The sequence below is a fragment of the Ailuropoda melanoleuca genome, chromosome 15 (genome assembly GCF_002007445.2).
Source record: "Ailuropoda melanoleuca isolate Jingjing chromosome 15, ASM200744v2, whole genome shotgun sequence".
NCBI lineage: Eukaryota > Metazoa > Chordata > Mammalia > Carnivora > Ursidae > Ailuropoda > Ailuropoda melanoleuca.
The window spans coordinates 61,987,126-62,007,570 of record NC_048232.1 but is presented as its reverse complement, the minus strand read 5'-3'; the positions used below and the strand labels follow the sequence as shown (position 1 = coordinate 62,007,570).

The following is a 20,445-nucleotide window of genomic DNA, read 5'->3' as shown; positions in this document are numbered from 1 at the left end:
TCTCCAGAACTTAATTATTTTGCATAACTGAAACTTGACACCTGTTGCCCAACAACTCCCCTCCCCTGTCGCTCCCCACCCAGCCCCGCCCGTAGCCCCCATCTACTCTCTGCATCTACCAGTTTTTAACTGTTCACCAATAAGTAATGTAAAAAGTTGTCTTTTGTACAATGCTATGTAAATGCCAACCACTGAAGTGTTTTATGTATATGAACTCTTTGAGGAGTCGGAATGATATTACATACGAGGTATTGTTATTTCCACTTTACGAATAGGAAAACTAAAACCCCAACCTAATGTAAAAGTTGTCCAAGGTCCTGGAGGTGGTACATAGCAGAGCTGAAATGCAAATGGAGACCACTAAACCCTAAGCCAGTATCTCTAATGAATACATTGTATTCTTTCCACACAGTTAACATTCTATGGAGTAGAACACTCTTCAAATAAAACCAAGAAGAGACACATACAATAGAAGGAAATGCAAGTGCCCAGAAGAAAGTTTCCAGTACGGAAATTAAATATATCTAGAACATTACTTACTTTTAAGAAATTTCGGATCCATCAATAGTTGACTGATCTGGCATCATTACCTATACTCAGGTCTTTCAGCCAAGCCAAGGAACAACAGAAAAACATAGTGCCCAATTTTTTCAAAAGCTTTAGTCAAAATTATGGCTCAAGAATGTCAGCTTTGAAACCATATAAAAAATTCTATAACTTTAGGAAAAAAAAGTTATCTCCAAACTAGTCTGAGGGTGAGTAATGAAATTAATTAAAACTTTAATTCACATTTTAATTTCCACAGATGAAGCATCACCAGAAATTCTAAACTTTAAAGTTAAATTTAAATCTTACCTATTCATCAAAGTTAAATAGCTTGGAAAGAAATATTTAGAGCATTAGTAATCAAAATATCATATATTTTTACTATTAATAATAAAAACAACATTCTGAAGTCATATAAAGTAGACTTGGGCTATGAGTGGAAAAAAGAGAATGAAATGATAACTGGTGTGAATATATTATTATAAATTACCCTAAGCAGCTATTGCTAAATTAGCAAAGTCTTGAATATATAGAAGAATCAAATGCCTTACTTTTTAAAAATTTTGTAAGTGGCAAATATTAATTTATAATGATTTGAAAAATTGGCAAGTGTTAAATACTTTACAGCTTCCCCTTAAATTGTCTTTCCTAGATTTCCAGTCTTAAAATAGTTTTCATTCCCCAAGCTATTATTGTAAATAACTTTCCTACTTAATGACAGCAAAAAGACCTCAGTAGGTGCATTACTAGTTTTTTTTTTTAAGATTTTATTTATTTATTTGACAGAGAGAGAGACAGCCAGCGAGAGAGGGAATATGAGCAGGGGGAGTGGGAGAGGAAGAAGCAGGCTCCCAGCGTAGGAGCCTGATGTGGGGCTCGATCCCAGAACACGGGGATCACGCCCTGAGCCAAAGGCAGACTCTTAATGACTGAGCCACCCAGGTGCCCCCATTACTAGTTCTTGATCATAAACCACAAATGGATCCGTCCACTCAGGCAACCAAGTGTCTGGTTTGCCTGGAGCGAGGGGTCCCACTGTGGGGAATTTTCAAGGCTAAAACTAGGTAAGTCCCAGTGAAATTGGAGTGAACTGACCATGAGCAATCACGAGAAAGTCCTTCCATCATTCCATCTAGTTTCTTTCTTGACTGTTTCACATCCTTTGTTCATCTCACATCTTACATCCTTCTTCTCCTCCTCCCTCTACTCCTCGAGCTCCTCAGAGAGCTGAGCCTCCCATTCCACAGAGGAAAGACAATCCTCTGGTCAGCAGCTTTTCAGTCTTTCTGCTTTCAGATGTCATCTTTACCTGCATGGAAACGTATATGCACCTTATCTCCCTCTCCTTAGCCTGTTACAACAGACCAACTGTCTGCCCTCTCACATGTAGGATGCTTCTGGTCCCACTTCCTCCTGCCCTCTCAGGATCCTTTTGATATTCAATTTCTCCTACTTTGGATCTTTTTCATCAAATTTCTCCTGCTTCAGTCAATTTACACACCGCAAATGTATCTGCTTATACCTATCACCATCTCTCTCTTCTCCTTCATGAACATCTCAATAGCATTGTCTGTATTTGCTGTAACTATTTCTGCCCCCCCCAGTCCCTCCTCAGTTGGCTGTTAATCTGGCTTCCAGCCCCATCACTCCGCAGTTCTTACCGAAGTAGACTATAACCACCACAATGACTAATCCAAGAGATATTTTCAGTTCTTAACTTACCCAACATCTCAGCAGCCTTAGAATGTTTTCTATTCCCTTTTCCTTCAAGATCTTTCTCTCCATCTGGCCTCCATAACATTTCTCCATTCTCTTTTTCTCCTTTCCTTCTGGTCATTGCTCTTCCATCTTCCTTGGAAGCTTGCTGTCCTCTGCAGCACCACTGAACAGAGAGAGAAGGAGGTGTACGTGTGCGCGTGCATGTGATAGAGACAGACCAATACATTGACATATAATCCAACCTCACAAATATCTTTTGGGGGGCGCCTGGGTGGCACAGCGGTTGAGCGTCTGCCTTCGGCTCAGGGCGTGATCCCGGCATTATGGGATCGAGCCCCACGTCAGGCTCCTCCGCTAGGAGCCTGCTTCTTCCTCTCCCACTCCCCCTGCTTGTGTTCCCTCTCTCCCTGGCTGTCTCTATCTCTGTCGAATAAATAAAAAAAAAAATCTTTAAAAAAAAAACAAAAAACAAATATCTTTTGGATCTGTTGCCTTCTCGACCTGTCACCATGACCCCAGCCAAGCAACTATCATCTTTTACCTAGATAACAACTTATCTCTACTCTGTCCCCTTGCCCTCCCTCAGTCTTCTACGCACCTTCAAGCGGAGTGATTTCTTAATATGCAAATCTGATCAGGCAATACCCTTCCCATCCTTAGGATAAGGAACAAAACCTGTCATAACACAGCCCATGAGGCTTCCGTATGGTACGTCCCATACATTTCAATGCTCTCTGCGCTATAGCCGCGTGGACCATCTCTCAGTCCATCCAAAGTGAGGGGCCTTGGCACATGCTGCTTCCTCTGACTGTACACTTCACGCCCAGTGTGAAGTGGGTGGTCAACTCCTGCTGTTTTTGCAGATCTCAACTCGGTTATCACCTTCTCAGAGAACCATGACTGGCAGACTGAGTCAAACTCCCCTATTTTATGCTCATCTATTTCATGACATTTTGCACAGTCATCATTTTATTTGTATGATTCACATTTATCTTACTTACATAAAGGATCATAAAATAGAACTGTGTCTCCTCTTTGTGGTCCTTACTGTTTCACCAGCTAGCACAGTGTCATTTACCTAGAAAGGATTCCATAATTACATATTGAGTGAATTCATATTAATGATCATTACCCTATCTTTTTCTTGAAGCAGATTGTTTCAGTGGGGTGTTTAAATATTGAACCAAAGACCTAATAAAAATATTATGTGTGCTGTTTTAACTTTACAAAAACCACAGTCTTAATAGCTACATTTGAAAAGAGAATTTCTAATAAGGATAAAAGCAACATCCATACTGTATCCACTCGGAATTTAAAATAAAATTGAAAACCGTACGAAGAATATACTAATTATTGTGGCTGCTTTAATTGGTACATTTGACTTTGATTTCCATTTATAGAAAACTATGAGAAAATATGAAATATAGCAGGATGGTCTGCATGAGACTGTAAACTTATTTAACAAACATCTAATCACGTTATTTCTTAGAAATTGCTTTTGTTACTTACATATAATTATTTGCCTCTACCTTTTAGACTTTCCAACTTGCCTTCTGTGTACATGTATACGCACCACCGTATACTGTGATGACCGTGAACTTGATGCTATCCCTCCACTGCCTAAGAACACCGCTTATTTCTATTCCCGCTTCAACAAAATTAAAAAGATCAACAAAAACGACTTCGCAAGCCTAAGTATGGATGACAGCACCAATATCCTTGTCTTCTTTACACACTTCCCTAAAATTGTTACACTATAAAATGCTGGTACTAAATATAAAACTTGATTATGAAAATATGGTTCATAAATCAACTATTTTTTCTTATTTAAATATTTGAAGGTTTGCTTTAATTATGTGAAAAAATGATGAAGAGTTAAAGGTCATTATGAAACTATATAGTTGATATTTTCAAATACAATGTTTTCAAGAAATAGGATCATAAATATGTATATTTTATAAGCTAGAACTCATTATCATGTCATGACATTGAGTAAAATGTCATGGTCATATATTTCCTAGGATTTGGGTTGTTTGAATAGACTTCCATTAAAGCACAATTGCTTTATGATTGATGCATACAAGCCTACATTCTGAATTCATAATTGTTGCCAACTTAGAAGAATTTTGGTACTTGTCTTTATAAAGTGTTTTAATCATTAGAAAATTTCTTTTTAATGCCTTTGTATTTTAATGCTAATGTATCTATAACTATTAGAAAATATAGCAATCTGTCATCACTGAGGAAAACCTTTTATACAGCAAAATCTAGACAAAGCTTACAAAGAATGTAGGGAAAAGACCAGTTATTTTAAATATAATATGTCAATATCTTTGTTAAAATTATGCTTTCTTACAAGTACATAAATATGTATAGTATTGGGTGGAAACAAATTTTTATATAAAGTAGTCAGAAATGATTGCTTCATTAATTGTCTAGTGCTAATTACCTTCATATTCGTATTTGCTTTCATGTGGGAAAATTTATCTTCATATTTTTATGTGAGCAAAACATAGTCAAGAGTTTTTAACTACTTCCTTCATTTTTCCTTCTAGATGATTTAAGAAGGATCGATCTGACATCAAATCTAATATCCGAGATTGATGAGGATGCATTCAGAAAGCTACCTCACCTCCGGGAGCTGGTCCTGCGTGACAATAAAATAAGGCAGCTCCCGGAACTGCCAAACACTTTGACGTTTATCGATATCAGCAACAATAGGCTTGGAAGAAAAGGAATAAAGCAAGAAGCATTTAAAGTGAGTTTTAAGTTTGGATATGGAAGACTCATCCTTCCATCCCATTTGCCGTCAATGACTAGCATTTTTATTTCCATAAGGAGATTCAATTTGATGAGATTTTTACCTCCTAAAATAAACTATACAATACAATTTATCAAACTTCTGGGAAATATTGCATTTTGGTAAGTCCTGAGGCTGGTCGAACAACAAGAAGAGAGGGCAGAGAGAGCTTGTGTAAGGAGTGAAGGGCTCTCTGGAACACGAGGCTCTAAGGATGCCTGGAAATGGTGTCAGCCAGAGGATCTGTATTTCCCAAGAACTGCGCTCAAGGCGAATATTTTATATGGCTTAAGGGAGGACTACTTGTGCAGGGCGTGCGTGGTGCCTTCAGGTAGAAGCCTTTCAAATTACCTCGCAAAAAAGATGGATTCGGTTAATCTTAGAAATTTTGTTTTCTAAGTGAAGAGAACGAGTTTGGGGCTAACCGGTCTTCTTAGAGTAACAGCATAGAGTATGAGAACACTCACCAACCAGCTTTCTTACCCACTCTTACTGTATTCCAGCTGCTCTTCTAAATCTCTGTTAAACAAACAAATTTAAAATCCTGTTTGAAGGGACGCAGGGAGAGTGCAGGGGGCTGTGAGGACCCATTAGCACTGAGCAATGACAGAAGTCCTGTCTCCCCACCAGCTCTCCAGTAACCCTGGTAGGGGAGGGAGCTAGGACACCTCATTGTAGCCTGCCAGGGGTCAAAGTTCAGTCTCCCCATTCAGCTTTTGTTGGGCGGTGGTGAGTCAGGGTTTGTTCTGTGGTGTTTGGCTAGTATAGACCTGTTACTGTCTAAATGTTTTTTTGTCTTGCTAGGCTGCCCTTTTCCTGGTACTTGTACTAGAGAGAACAGGATTTTGTTGGACAGAAATTCTCTTTTCTCCGTCCCTGTAACACAAAGGCCGTTCTTCATTTGCCTTACCCAAATCCTCAAAATCCTGTGCAGAATGTCTTCCATGGCGAGACACTGCCTTGCTTAAACTGAGAAAGTGAGAGTGAAAACAAGGTTCTGTGTAGAGGTTGAGAAGCATCTTACTTTTTCATCAAGAGATATTTGCGTACAGTTAATTTTTCCAAAACTCATTTGAATTGTGTAGTAACCTGGTGATTTGCTTCATCTTTGCAAAACAAGACCTTGAGAAGCATGTATTATTTTACAAATAGTTGCGTGAACAGGGAATGTAAAATACAACTGTGGCTCCGTTAATTTCCACTAAGTCCTACGTTTGCGATGTTTACAGGACATGTACGATCTCCATCACCTCTACCTCACCGATAACCATCTGGACCACATCCCTCTGCCACTCCCAGAAAATCTACGGGCCCTTCACCTCCAGGTAGGCTTCCACCAGTAAGGTATGCCCAACAGCCCCACGGAAAACAAAAGCAAAGAGGAGGAAGTCAGGACACGAAAACGGTTCCTAATGGCCTGTTGACACACTGTCACCATTTTTCTTCTTTTTCTCCTCTCATTCACTATGTCTCGATCAGAGTGCAAGGTCTTTGTACATTCCTGCCTCTGTCTGTATTGATTTACTGATGATAACCTTAGTCTTTAAAGAGTTTCAGTCTTTGTCAAATCGCAGTGCATCTTTCTGGCACCCAAAATTACTTTTGAAAAAAAACAAAAAACAAAAAACAAAACTGAAAGCTTTATCTCCCGAAGAAATGTGTAAGAATTAGAAATGGAAGAGAAAACAAGAGAAAGAAAAATCTAATTTAATTTCTAGCTTTCAAGAGAGGAAAAAATGTCAATTTTAGCTTTTAATTTTAGGTTTTATATATTGATTTAAATTCAATCCTAGGGCATTCCTATCTGCTGAGGGATGACAGACTTCCATCATTCTGGATTAAGAAAATATGTTTCCAATGTGTTTTCTAATTCTGAATTAAATTTTATTACTATTGTCTATGATAATATTGACCTACAAAGTAACTGCATCTCTGATGTTGTATTCAAACACAATGGGCTTGTGTATACAACATTAAAAAAAAAAGTAATTGGTTTCATATTCCCTATTTTAAGGTTTAAAAAGGCAGTAAGTGCACCCTTTAAAACATCTCTCTTCTCATGACCACCTCACCAATATCAAGTATATAGCTGTTTTTAATTTACCTTGTCTTCAATTTATTTTTTAATGCTTATATAAAAATCCCCAATTTTGATTCATTTCAAAATGTTTGCCAAAATATAGTAATTAAGTATGAAGGCTCTGGCAGATTCCCTGGGCTGAAATTCTACTTCTAATAATATCTAAAAAAGATTGGACAAAATATCTGAGCCTCCCCGCACTACGGTTTTAGTTTATGAAGTGAATAGTACACTTATTGGAACATGATAAGTACTTACATGTAAGGCACAGTTATTATCAAAGATACCTATTACCTATCAAAGGGAGTAGTACAGCACATAGGCACTAAACCTTTTATTCTTCATGGACACTTTGTAATGTCCATGACACTGAGGGTCAAGCCATCAGAAAGATATAACGATTATAAACATACATGCACCTAACAATATACAATTATACACTCATATATATTGTTATTAATCATTATTACATTATAATAATGATTATAAACAATATGACTCAAAATGCATGAAGCATAAACTGTCAGAATTGAAAGAAGAAATAGACAATTCAACAGTAAGTTGGATCTTCAATACTCCACTTTCAATAATAGAACAACCAACCAGTTATAAGATCAGCTAGGAAACAGTTCAAGAACACCTTAACACCACTAAAAATCAATTAGACTTAACAGTTGTCTACAGAACATTCTACCCAACAGCAGCAAAATCTGCATGGTTCTCAAATGTTCAATGAACATTTTCCAGGATATGTCATATACTAGGCCACAAAATTAGCCACAACAAATTGAAAAGGATTGAAATCATTGTACTTTTCTGATTACAATGGAACTAAAATAGAAACACTCAAAAGAAAGAAGAGTCAACCTATAGAATGAAAGAAGATATCTCCAAACCATACATTTGGTAAAGGGTTAATATCAGAAATATGTAAAGAACTCAAATAAAGCAATAAAAAATTGATTAAAATATTGGCAAAAGACCTAAACTGACATTTCTCAAAACATACAACTGGCCAACAGGTATATGAGAAGATGCTCAACAGCACTAATCATAAGGGAAATGCAAATCAAAAATCACAATGAGATGTCACCTCACAGAAGAGCTACTATCAAAAATACCAAAGATAACAAGGTTGACAAGGTTGTGGGGAAAAAAGAACGCTTGTGTACTATTGGTGAGAATGTTAGGGGGTACCGTCATTATAGAAAACGTATGGAGGTTCTTCAAAAAGTTCAATGAAACCACCATATGATCCAGCAATCCCACTTCTGAGTATATACCCAAGGGAAATGAAATCAGTATTTCAGAGACATCTGCACTCTCATGTTCACTGCAGCATTATTCACAATTGCCAAGATATGGAAGCAAACTATGTGTCTATCAATGGATGAATGACTATAGAAATTGTGGTATATGTATACAGTGGGATTTTATTCATTCTTTCAAAAAGAAAAGAATTCAAAGAAAAAAGAAAAATTTGGCTATTTGCAACAATGTGGGTGAGAACTTTATGCTAAGTGAAATAAGCCAGACACAAATGGGCACATATTGTAAGATCTCACTTATATGTGGAATCTAAAAAGTCGAACTCAAAGAAGCAGAGAGTAGAATGGTGGTTGCCAGGACTTGGGGATTGGGGGATATGGGAACATGTTAGTCAAAGAATATAAAGTTATATAATCAATATAAAGAATATAAAGTTATAAAATCAATATAAATTATCAATTGTATTCAATACACTAGCCATGAACTAAACCATAATGAGATACCATTTCACATCCACATGGTTGGCTAAAATAAAAAAGACAGATAATTACAAGTGTTGATTAGGATGTAGAGAAAATTGGAACACATACATTGTTGGTAAGAATCTAAAATGGCTCATCTACTTTGGAAAAGTATGACACATCTTTGGAATGTTAAACATAGAGTTACTATAAAACCACAGTTCAACTCCCAGGTATATACCCAGGAGAACTGAAAACAGATATCAACACAAAACTTGTTCGCAAATGTTTATAGAAGCATTATTCATAAGAGCCAAAAGTAGAAAAAAATCCAAATTTCTATTAACTGATGAATGGATAAAAATGTGGTATACCCACATAATGGAATATTATCAGGCAATAAAACACAAGTACTGATACATGGTACAAAAAACATAAACCTTGAAATTGCAATTCTAAATGAAAGAACCCAGTCACAGAAAATGATCTATAATTGCATTTACATAAAATATCTAAAATAGGAAAATCCATAAAAACAGAAAGTAGATTAGAAGTCACTGTGGGCTAAAGATAGGGGAAAATGGAGGAGCAGAAAATAATTGCTAATATCTATAGGGTTTAACATGTTCTAAACTTAAATTATGGTGAAAAATATTCGTTAAAAAATTTAAAAAAATTAGGTAAGCTATGGTGATGGTTGTACAACTGTGACTATCTTAAAAACCATTGAACTGTATACTTAAAATGAATGAATTTTATGGTATGGGAAATATACCCAATAAAGCTATTTTTAAATATGTATTTCTGGGTCCTGCTTATCTTCCTGATACTTGTTCACTTTCTCCCTCACTCTACTTCAGCCATATTGACTCTTTTCCCATTCTTGAACATTCCAAGGCAATTACTCATATGGAACATGGTCTTCTCTCTCCCTGCAATGTTCCTGTCTTGGCTCTTTCCATGCCCATGCGTTGTTATTCCATTCTCAGCTCCATCGCTCTCTCTTTAAGATAACTTTCCACACTTAACATTCCTCCTTCGCAGTCCTCATCAGTTTTAGAAATAACTTTTTCTTTAAATTTGCTTTCTCACCTCCCTATCTTACATTTCTACTACTGAAGTGAGAGCTTCATTAGGGCAAGCCTGTATCTACTTCGTGCTTCAGTGATTTAATCCCCATTGCCTAGAAAGTGCTCAAGGCATAATGATCCCATAACATGCATTTTTGGATAAGAGAAGGAACAAAAGAATTAAAATAGGGGTGAAACAAAATGGACTGTGTTATTAATCAGTGATAACCATATGTCATATTTTGGCTTATTATTTATTGTCCATCTCTTTTAGAATAACAACATTTTGGAGATGCACGAAGATACTTTCTGCAACGTTAAAAATTTGACTTATATTCGTAAGGCGTTAGAGGATATTCGACTGGATGGAAACCCTATCAACCTCAGCAAAACTCCTCAAGCGTACATGTGCCTACCTCGTTTGCCTATTGGAAGTCTTGTCTAATTTCAGATGATGGTTAGCATTATGATGCCCACTATCACGGAACAATTCTTACTGCTCTCTTCAAAAACAGAAACTCAACATGATACTTTCAAATTGTGTTTTAAAAAATGATATGCAGCTAAAAGCTTTAAGATAAGATGACAATTTAGCAAGTTAAGCAAACACCAGGTGAGTCAGGAATAAAACCAAATGATGTACAGTAAAAGCAAAACTAAATGATAACAAACATTTCACAGATATTCTTGTAAATCACATGTAACTTGCAAGTTTTAAGAATTTATATCCCACATAATTTCAAATTAGGTCTATAATAGAGAAAAATAGAAAATGAACTCTTTAGGTATACTGCCAAGATTTAGATGTTTTTAATTAAAATTTCTATTCTTTTTTTTTTAACTACAGCATGCTTCTTTTTCCAAATTTATTAAAGAGAATGAAGGAGAGAATAAAAGAATTTGAAATTTACAATGGCCTTGTGGGAAAATATTCATTATAATCACAACATGCAAATAATCATATCCAACAATATAACACATAGCTTCAGTTTTTGAATAATAATATTATCAACCTAAAGATCTGACAACTCATTTGAGACCCTTGCTTAAATGGCAATTTATTGGTATATCTCAGAAGATGGTGGTGTTGTAGGAGGACCCTAGGTTTGCCTCATCCCTTGAACGCAGCTAGATAACTATCAAGTCATTCTAGTGGTATATTTCTTTTCTTTTTTTTTTTTTTAAGGATTTTTAAATTTTATTTATTTGACAGAGATAGAGACAGCCAGCGAGAGAGGGAACACAAGCAGGGGGAGTGGGAGAGGAAGAAGCAGGCTCATAGCGGAGGAGCCTCCCTGATGTGGGGCTGGATCCCATAACGCCGGGATCATGCCCTGAGCCGAAGGCAGACGCTTAACGACTGCGCCACCCAGGCGCCCCCTAGGGGTATATTTCTGTGCCTGTGAACAAAATAAAATTTAGACAATGGAAAATAGACGATAATATGATCACCACACGAGGGAAGAAGCTAAGGAATGTCTGTTAAGGAAAGTTGATATTTCTGAAATGTAATGATCATGATACACGCACATGGTTATAAACTGAAAAATGACAAAATAATATACAATGAAAGGTGATTTTCCTTCCAGCTGCAAACCTCAAGTTCCACTCCCGAGAAATAACCAGGCCATGGTTTCTTGCATGCTTTTGTGAAAATTTCCATGAGAAACAAAAACTTGTACACAAGCAACTTCCCTTTTTTTAAAGATTTATTTATTTATTTTAAAGAGAGAGAGAGAGAAAATGGGAAATTTTCTATTGCAGGGAAGAGTGAGTGTGAGCAGGCAGAGGAGCAGAGGGGGAGGGAGAAGGAGGGGAAGAATCTGCAGCAGGCTCCGCACGACCATGGAGCCCAACCCGCGGGGCTCAATGCAGGGCTCCATCTCACGACCCTGGGATCATGACCCTGAGATTATGATCAGAGCCAGAACCAAGAGTCTTAGGCTTAACGGACCCAGGTGCCCCTAGCAATTTCCCGTTTTTATACAAATATACCTGTTCAGGTACTACACACACATACACATCACCGTTATGTATGCACCTATACGTGTAAACATGGATTTTTGAACACAAGAGATAATCACTATTCTAAATCTTGCTTCTTTCACTTAAAAATACTTGATGATTTTTCCATACCAGCACATACAGCACTACTGATTCTGAAAAGCACATATCAGCCCATTACATAAATGTACATTCTTTTTGTATTTACACTAAAATTGCAAAGACTATCCTTGTGTAAACATAATTAGCTTTGTGTACACGTGAGAGTACATCTATGGATAAATTCATAGAACTGGAATTCTGGGTCAAAGACCATATTATTTTAAATTTTAATAAATATTACTAGATTGGCCTTCAAAGATGTTATACCCATTTACACTTTCACCAGCAATGTGGGAGAGTGCATGGTTCTCTACAACTCACTAAAACGGTTTAATATCAAACTTTTTCATCATTGCATAATCTATTTCTGAATTAATCTATTAAAGTAAAAAGAGACAATTGGTAATAGTACACCTCTAATTTTTAAAAACATACAATAGATATTTTTATTTTCAACTATCTCTTTCAGGCAAATATATTTCTTCACCTCTATTATCTGAATTTTTCTCATTAATCTATATCATCTCTCAGATGCCATTATTAGTGGACACTATAGCTAAACCCCGAATTTCTGTAGCGCAGCATTTGAAGAGAATTGTTCTCATGTTTCTCCACAGTAGATGCAAAAGCATTTCCTTGTTTCAGTTTAAAGTACAAATGCTGAGGGGTGCCTGGGTGGCTCAGTCACTTAAGCGCAAAGATACAGATGTAGTGAAAAGAAGGGGTAAATGCACCCCAATGTTCATAGCAGCAATGTCCACAATAGCCAAACTGTGGAAGGAGGCGAGATGCCCTTCAACGAATGACTGGATTAAGAAGATGTGGTCCATATATACAATGGAATATTACTCAGCCACCAGAAAGGATGAATACCCACCATTTGCATTGACATGGATGGAACTGGAGGGGATTATGCTAAGTGAAATAAGTCAAGCAGAGAAAGACAATTATCATATGGTTTCACTCATCTGTGGAACATAAGCAATAGCATGGAGGACTACAGGGGAAGGGAGGGAAATCTGAAGGGGGAGAAATTGGAGAGGGAGATGAGCCATGAAAGACTATGGACCCCGGGAAATGAACTGAGGGTCTCAGAAGCGAAGGTTGGGGGGAGGAGGTAACAGGATGATGGGTATTAAGGAGGGCACGTGTTGTGATGGGCACTGGGTGTTATATGTAGCTAATGAATCATTGAACGCTACATCAAAAACTAATGATGTACCATAAGTGGCTAACTGAACATAATAAAAAATAAAGACTGCAACCTTTAAAAAAAAAAGAAAAGAAAAAGAAAGAAAGAGAGAAAGAAAGAAAGTGTCTGCCTTTGGCTCAGGTCATGATCTCAGGGTCCTTGGATCCAGCCCCGCGTCAGGCTCCCTGCTCAATAGGGATCCTGCTTCTCCCTCTCCCTGCCCCCCACTTGTGCTCTCTCTCTCTCCCCTCGCTCCTCTCTCAAATATATAAATAAAATCTTTAAAAAAATAAAAAATAAAGTACAAATGCTGATACGTCTGTAATAATGAAAAATATCTATTAGTTTCCTTGAGATCTATGGGGAAAACTAATCATGCACTCATTTAATCGTAATTTGATTACCCAAAGTTATAAAACTTAAGGAAGAATAACCATCAATCCGTCATTATAAACCAGTGATATTGAGAAATGGAATTTTCATTTTGACTTTTTAGATATACTCCCTCATAAATACAGTATCGTGAATCAAACTAAAAGTAGAATTCTAATATTGGAACTCTGTTTAGTTTTCTATTACTGCCTTTAAAAAATTGGCACAAAATCAGCAGTTTATTATCTCTCAGTTTATGTAGGTCAAAAGTCTTATGTGACTCAACTGGGTTCTCAGCTTAGGATTCCACAGGTGCCAAAGGACGATAATAGTTTTAGAGATCTATGAAAATGTCATTTCTTTTAACATAAAAAAGCAAGATAATGATAATAATGATGATAATAAAAATAAATNTAGGTCAAAAGTCTTATGTGACTCAACTGGGTTCTCAGCTTAGGATTCCACAGGTGCCAAAGGACGATAATAATTTTAGAGATCTATGAAAATGTCTTCATTTCTTTTAACATAAAAAAGCAAGATAATGATAATAATGATGATAATAAAAATAAATATAAATATAGAGTAATACATCTAGCCTGGTTTATATTTATCCTTATTACAACAAGTCATAAAATAGAATTTTTATTTTTATTTTCTTATGGAGGAAAGGGGCTCATGAAAAAGTCATAATGAGGCCTTACCCACAAGGACTTCACTGATGATCTTAGATCTCCCCGCCAATGGTTCTAGAAACCACTTCTGTCCTCATAGCTGTCCATGAACACTGTTATTACAAAACTGGGAAGGGGGGGAGTTGTAGCAAAAATTGAAATGAAATAAAATACTGAGGTGAAAAGGGCATTATTATACAAATATATAGGGCCAACTGACATGTTCCCAGGCATTATGGCTTCCTACTCATAAGGCTACTCTGCAGATTTAATTCACCATGAATTCCAGAAGGACAAAGTGCTAGGATAGCCCTGAAAATGTGAAGATAACATTTTAGTATTCCTTCTAAATGCATTCTATTTCAGGGGCCATTTCCAACACCTCACATTCTTAATTGAACGCTCGAATTCTAAAACTGATCCCCGATTAAATGCTGTATTTTTTTAAAAAGACTTTTTTTTTTAAAAAAAGACTTTTTTTTTCTTCATTTAATTGTTACGCATTTATTTTTCTCAAATATTACAGGTCATTTTTCACAGGGGGAGGCACTTCATTCTATTGCCCCATAATATAGTGTACTTTAAAATTATTTATAAACAAACATTTCCATGCTAATAATTCCTAATTAATCATTACTGACTATACATGTTTTTTAGATGTCATGACTACAATACGTTGTGTAAATTCTCTGAAAATCCTGAGTTATTAAAAGGTTAATAATATTTTCAAAGGTGATAGCAAATAATGCCTGCACATAGTACTATTATGTGTGCAAATTTCCCATCCTTACTTCTCCTAAGGTCTGCAGAAACTGTCTTTGTAGTTACCTCTTTACAGTTAATTTTCTCTTCATATTTACTTGAATGACATGAGAATTCATAAATGGAGAAGTGCAACAATGTGATTCCCTGATGCACAACACACTTCACCAATTTTCCAACGAATCCCACAAGTTCCCACATTATCAAGAGAGAGCGATGAGTTAATTTCATCTCACTTACTGAAAAGCTGGAAAGACTTAATACCTTGTAGTTAGCTTCTATGACCAACAGATGGCGCCTACCTCTTTGGTTTCAAATGACTGCACATGGATATCTTCAGGATTGCAAAAGGCAAGTTTTTGAGTGTACAAAATGCATTCCATTTATTTTTTTCATATCCAATAGAACTTAATTGGTTACAAAGATGGATCTAAAAATATTTATTGAATTTTATTTATCTGACCAAATATCTCAGGTATATCTAACTTCTCTCTAAAAAATTGTATTTATAAGTTTAATTAGCTGAGGCTTGCTTTCTAAAAGCCAACTGAAAAATGCTAAAATCTAATAACTATACCAATTACACTGCACCAGAAAAAAGGGTAATTAATATTGGCAACCTGGAATAGTTTAAATATGCCATTCGTGATAAACATAAAAATGAAGTACCTAGCTTCTCGTAGTTTGTTTTGTATACAGGGGCTCTTGCTGACTGAATTTTGAATGCGTTACTACTGCCATCAAGTGTTAGAATTCATCCTTTTCAATCCACACAAATGCACAAAAAATAAGTGTGCTTTCAACTTAACAGTGTAGTGTCCTGCGGAACGTAAAGCACAGCGTAACCTATGCTGTCATATGACATTTAACAGAATTTCAAAATGCTGCATGCCATTAAAATCTCATACTAAAGTTATAACCAGTTAATATGAAGGGGATATTTTACTCAATTTACCTGGTCTGTATGGCGAACAGACTCTAAGGTAATCCCCCAGTGAACTTCCCACTTCTTGGTATTCATGTCTTTGTGTAACCTTCTCCCCTGGAACGCTGTAAGACCTGGGTCTTGCTTCTAACCAGTAGAATATGACAAACACTGTGGATGTCACAAGCATCAGTGCCAAGCCCATACTATGGTACATATGATGTGTGTGTGTGTGTGTGTGTGTGTGTGTGTGTGTGTGTGTGCATATTCATTGTGCTAGGAAGCACTACGGAGATCTGCTTTGCTGACTTGATGNCTGTGGATGTCACAAGCATCAGTGCCAAGCCCATACTATGGTACATATGATGTGTGTGTGTGTGTGTGTGCATATTCATTGTGCTAGGAAGCACTACGGAGATCTGCTTTGCTGACTTGATGGAATGAGCAGCGCTACTGAGAAAGCCCATGGTCAGGAAGTGAGACGGTCTCTAGGAATGGCTGTTGCCCCCCTGGACCTGTGGGTGCCCTCTAACTCTGGAGGCATCCTCCAGCCAACAGACTGCTAAAAGGCAGGGCCCTCCCTTACATAGTCACAAGGGAATAAATTCTGCCGATAACATTTTCCCAAATGGAGCACCCCAGATGAGAACCCAAGCCAGCCAGGTGCCTTGACCATAGCCTGGCGAGACCCCGAGCAGAGGACCCGACTTAAACTATTCCTGGACCCCTAATAACTGAAAACTCTAAGATAACAAACATGTTATTTTCAGTAAGTTTATGAGAATTTGTTACCCAGCAGTAGAAAATTAATACTACATATTAAAACACTTCATTTTGCAGTATTTAAAGAATATGGGCCAATTAAAAGATGTCTTTAAAAATTCCTTAATTGCGTTTCTGAAAGTTATGTTTAACAGGCTGTGGTGGTAATTTTCTTGGGTGATTTGCCAACACAGGAACAATTTGGATTACAATGCCAATCTACTGTAAGAAACTAAAAATCATAAATCATAATTTTCTGCTTCTCTTAAGAATAGTAAGCATGGAGCAAGAACAAGACCATGTTAATGTTCTTTAATAAGGAGAATTAATATGAAATGCATGACACCATGGAAAAACTGTACAAAAACATTGTCTTTAATTGATGAGAATTCCACTACAGCAACATGGTCAGTTTCTGAAGTTCTCAATTAAAACCCAATATGTATACCACATATGTCCTCAGAAAAATAAATCTGGAGTATCAGCATTCCAAATGGAATTAAGTGGAATAAGGGGAGAGTAACAGCCAAATGTGAGATTCTACAGCCAGAAAGGGACACTGGGGGCTAAAATTGTCAGTATTCTGCACTTTGAGTCAAGCAGGCTAGTCTCCAGCAAACCATAGAGCAAACAAAATTGAATGAAGCCTGTGGAGTCTACAGGTCCCAGGGCAATGGTTGGAGTCATGATCCAAGAACCCCCACCCTGTTCTCAATTTTCAACCAGGAAGGCATAAATGACCTTTGCAGGCTTCGGGGCTTTCCCACAGTTACTTCTCTGTCATTTACTGCAGGCTTGCATAGACTCGGGTTCCCAGCAGGCAATGTTCCATTTTCCACAATTCCACTCACCACAGGAAAGCAATAAAAGGATATACTCTGGGATGGTTTTCTCTAGGATCCAGCCTGGAAGCTCATCCTTGATGTTTCTAAAAAGTGGGACAAGAAAAGGGCACAAGGCCAGGGATGCCGATTTTGGCATCATGCACAGGGTTGGTTATCTTTACATACACCATCGACTTCTTTTAAAGTCCGAAAGTACTTAAGTATGACAATGATGAGAGCTAACAGCTACCGTGGGCTCTGGGGTACCTGCACTACTGCTTTAATGAAGCACCTTACTTAACCTTTACCCCAACTCTATGGAATAGGTATGATGACTATACTCTTGATATGGGTTAGGAACCTGAGGTTTACGGAGGTTCATCATGCTGAATTGAAGCTGAAGCACAGTTTCACTAAAGATTTCATCTTTTTTGAGCAGTTTTAGGTTCACATTAAAATAGAGCAGTTTTCCCATATACTTTCCCACATAGAGAGATTTCCCATATACTCCCTCTTCCCACTCATGCAGAGCTTCCCTCATTGCCAACACCCCTCACTAGAATGGTATTTTCCTTTCAACCGAGGGACCTACATTGACACATCATCATCACCTAAAGTCTATAGATCACATTAGGGTTCAGTCTTGATATTGTACATTCTATGGATTGGGATGAACGCATGACGACTTATATCCACCATTATAGTATCGCTCAGAGCAGGTTCATGCTAATTTAAATCAAAGCCCATATTCTAAACCATAATGTTATAAAGACTCCCAGTGTATGCGTTGTCTAGTAGGAAAACGGACCTACAAAAAGACATAATTAGTATATTTGTATTCTCGAGAATAAACCCACTGTATGCATCCTGGTACTATTTATTTGATCAGTGGACATTTGCATGCTATGTAACAATTAGCAAGGGTTTTCCCGTACGCATCACAAGAGTCCTACTTAAGGAGGATGGGGGGCTATAGCGCAGCCACGTGGTTAAGAATTTGGCTTTGGGGCCAAATAGGTTTAAATACTAGCCCCCAAGCTCCTTATCCCCACCATCTTGGGTAAATTAACCTCTCAACTTCCTGATCTGTGAGGCGTGGTAACAATGCCTACCTCACAGAGCCTATAGGTGTGAGGATTACGTGCCATGAGCCCATGCTCGCTGCAAGCACACACAATAAATGTTCGTGGCCGTGTTTCACGTATGACGCACTACAACCCCCAGTTAGAAGAGTGTGCCCAGGCCATAAGGTAAGGAGTGGGGCCCAGTTTTCGGACTCTAGGCACCTCCCCTCCATCCCCTCGACCTCCAAAGGTGTAGGGTATACGTTTTCCAATATACAAGTTTTCCCCCACCCCCTTCCAAGGGGCTCAGCTACAGGTCCATCTTCTTTATCCCCGCACCTCCAGGTGGTACAAAGTTTTCAAATTAACTGCCCCAAACGTTGTCTAAGTTGGGAAGCACAACCCCAGCCTAAGGCCCCCTTTCCCTCTTTCAAAAACTGCGTCACAAGCCCCCTGCGAACATTCACGAGGCACCTCGTTCCACCCGGAACCCCCTCATCGCACAGGGAGAACGACCTCGACCCCAATTGGCTATCGCCCTGGGCAACCAAGGACGCGGTGGGCACGCGGGGGCCCCGGCCGGTATTTAAAGGCTGTCGCTGCCCGCGCCACCTCAGTCCCGCCAGGACTGCGACAGTGAAGCACCTGGGTTGGGAGGGAGCAGCAAGGTAACGCGCAACCCCTGCCTCCCCGGTTCCAAGCCCTCGCCTCCGGCGAGGCGGGTGTGTGTGGGACCCGGGAGCGGGTCTCACTGTGCGTTGTCCACCAACACCTTCCTCCCCCACCATCCTTACCTAGCCCCAGTCCCGCCCAACCCACCTGGGCAAGACAACTTGGGTGCGAAGGACAAGAGATTACGAAGGAAGAGCGATCGAGCAAGCGGAGAAGAGGGAGAAGAGGGGTCCTCTTAGAGAGCAAGTCACCATCCCGGTAGCAGGCACGTGGTGCTGCACAGACTGACGAGGCTCTGCAGACCTTCGGATCTGGCCAGCCGACGGCAGCTTCTAGGACGCTTCCATTTAGACCTCCGGGAGCTCCCTGAACGATGACCCAGACCCTCAACAAAAGGGAGGACCCTCTCAACCTGGGCGGCGGCTGGGCGTCCTCCGCCCCCTTACGTACCTGGTCTACCTGCCACCGAAGGCGCAGGGGCACTCCGATACACAACAGGCGCCACCGCTATGGTCCCAAGTCCGAGTATGAGCTCCCCAGGAAACAGCCGAAGCCAACAGCACGGTCCGGGCCCTTGGTTCCAACCACCCCGACGGCCCTCTTGGGCCGTGTACTCTAACTGGGGGGGCTGCGGAGGGCCCTGGCACCCACCTCCAGCTGGATTCTGGAAGCCTCCAGGCCAAGTGCAAGTGATCCGGGTGTTTGGTGTGCACCCGTTCTGCCTCTGCTGCTGCCCCTGCTGGCGAGGGCCCTGGAACCCCGGCTGGGCGAGGCCGCCCGGCAGGAAGAAGCGCTGGGGCCGCAGGGGCCGCGGCCTGCGCCGCCACCCTCGCCGCTCGCCGAGGGGCCCGCCGGTGGATCTGAGCACGCTGCTACGGCCAGTCAACCTGTACGGGTGGCGGGCGCCGGGCATGCGGGCGCCGCGCAACACCACGCAGTTCATCATGAACCAGATCTACGAGGACATGCGGCAGCAAGAGAAGCTGGAGCGCCAGCAGGAGGCGCTGCGGGCGCAGCAGGCCCAGGCGCGCGGCGCGGCCTCCCCCGAGGGCTCCTCCGGGGACGACGCGCCCCCCAGCGGCGGCGAGAAAGACGCGGAGCTGCAGGAAACCTCGTACAGCTTCATGCAGAATCCCTCTCTGGTCTTCAG

At 39.4% G+C, this 20,445-nt stretch overlaps 2 protein-coding genes and 1 long non-coding RNA gene across 3 annotated transcripts in view; 2 read left to right on the top strand and 1 right to left on the bottom strand.

The window, feature by feature from the left end:
• The window catches only part of EPYC (epiphycan), a 32,967-nt gene extending 22,553 nt beyond the window's left edge, over nucleotides 1–10,414 (top strand). Inside the window, exons 3-6 of the mRNA XM_011235021.3 lie at nucleotides 3,802–3,960; nucleotides 4,821–5,023; nucleotides 6,295–6,390; nucleotides 10,220–10,414. Coding sequence (XP_011233323.1) covers nucleotides 3,802–3,960; nucleotides 4,821–5,023; nucleotides 6,295–6,390; nucleotides 10,220–10,390 — 629 coding nt within the window. The 3' untranslated portion in view covers nucleotides 10,391–10,414. The remainder of the gene's footprint in view (nucleotides 1–3,801; nucleotides 3,961–4,820; nucleotides 5,024–6,294; nucleotides 6,391–10,219) is intronic.
• On the bottom strand, nucleotides 1,393–2,991 carry LOC117796443. Its single transcript, XR_004620969.1, has 3 exons — nucleotides 2,864–2,991; nucleotides 2,269–2,428; nucleotides 1,393–1,855 (listed from the first exon to the last, which is right to left on the bottom strand). It is a non-coding gene; the product is annotated as an uncharacterized LOC117796443 (long non-coding RNA).
• A 9,254-nt stretch (nucleotides 10,415–19,668) lies between the features above and the next one.
• Nucleotides 19,669–20,445, top strand: part of CCER1 (coiled-coil glutamate rich protein 1) — a 44,967-nt gene continuing 44,190 nt past the window's right edge. Inside the window, 2 exon segments of the mRNA XM_034643665.1 lie at nucleotides 19,669–19,848; nucleotides 19,850–20,437. Of these exon segments, the coding sequence (XP_034499556.1) occupies nucleotides 19,669–19,848; nucleotides 19,850–20,437 (768 nt within the window).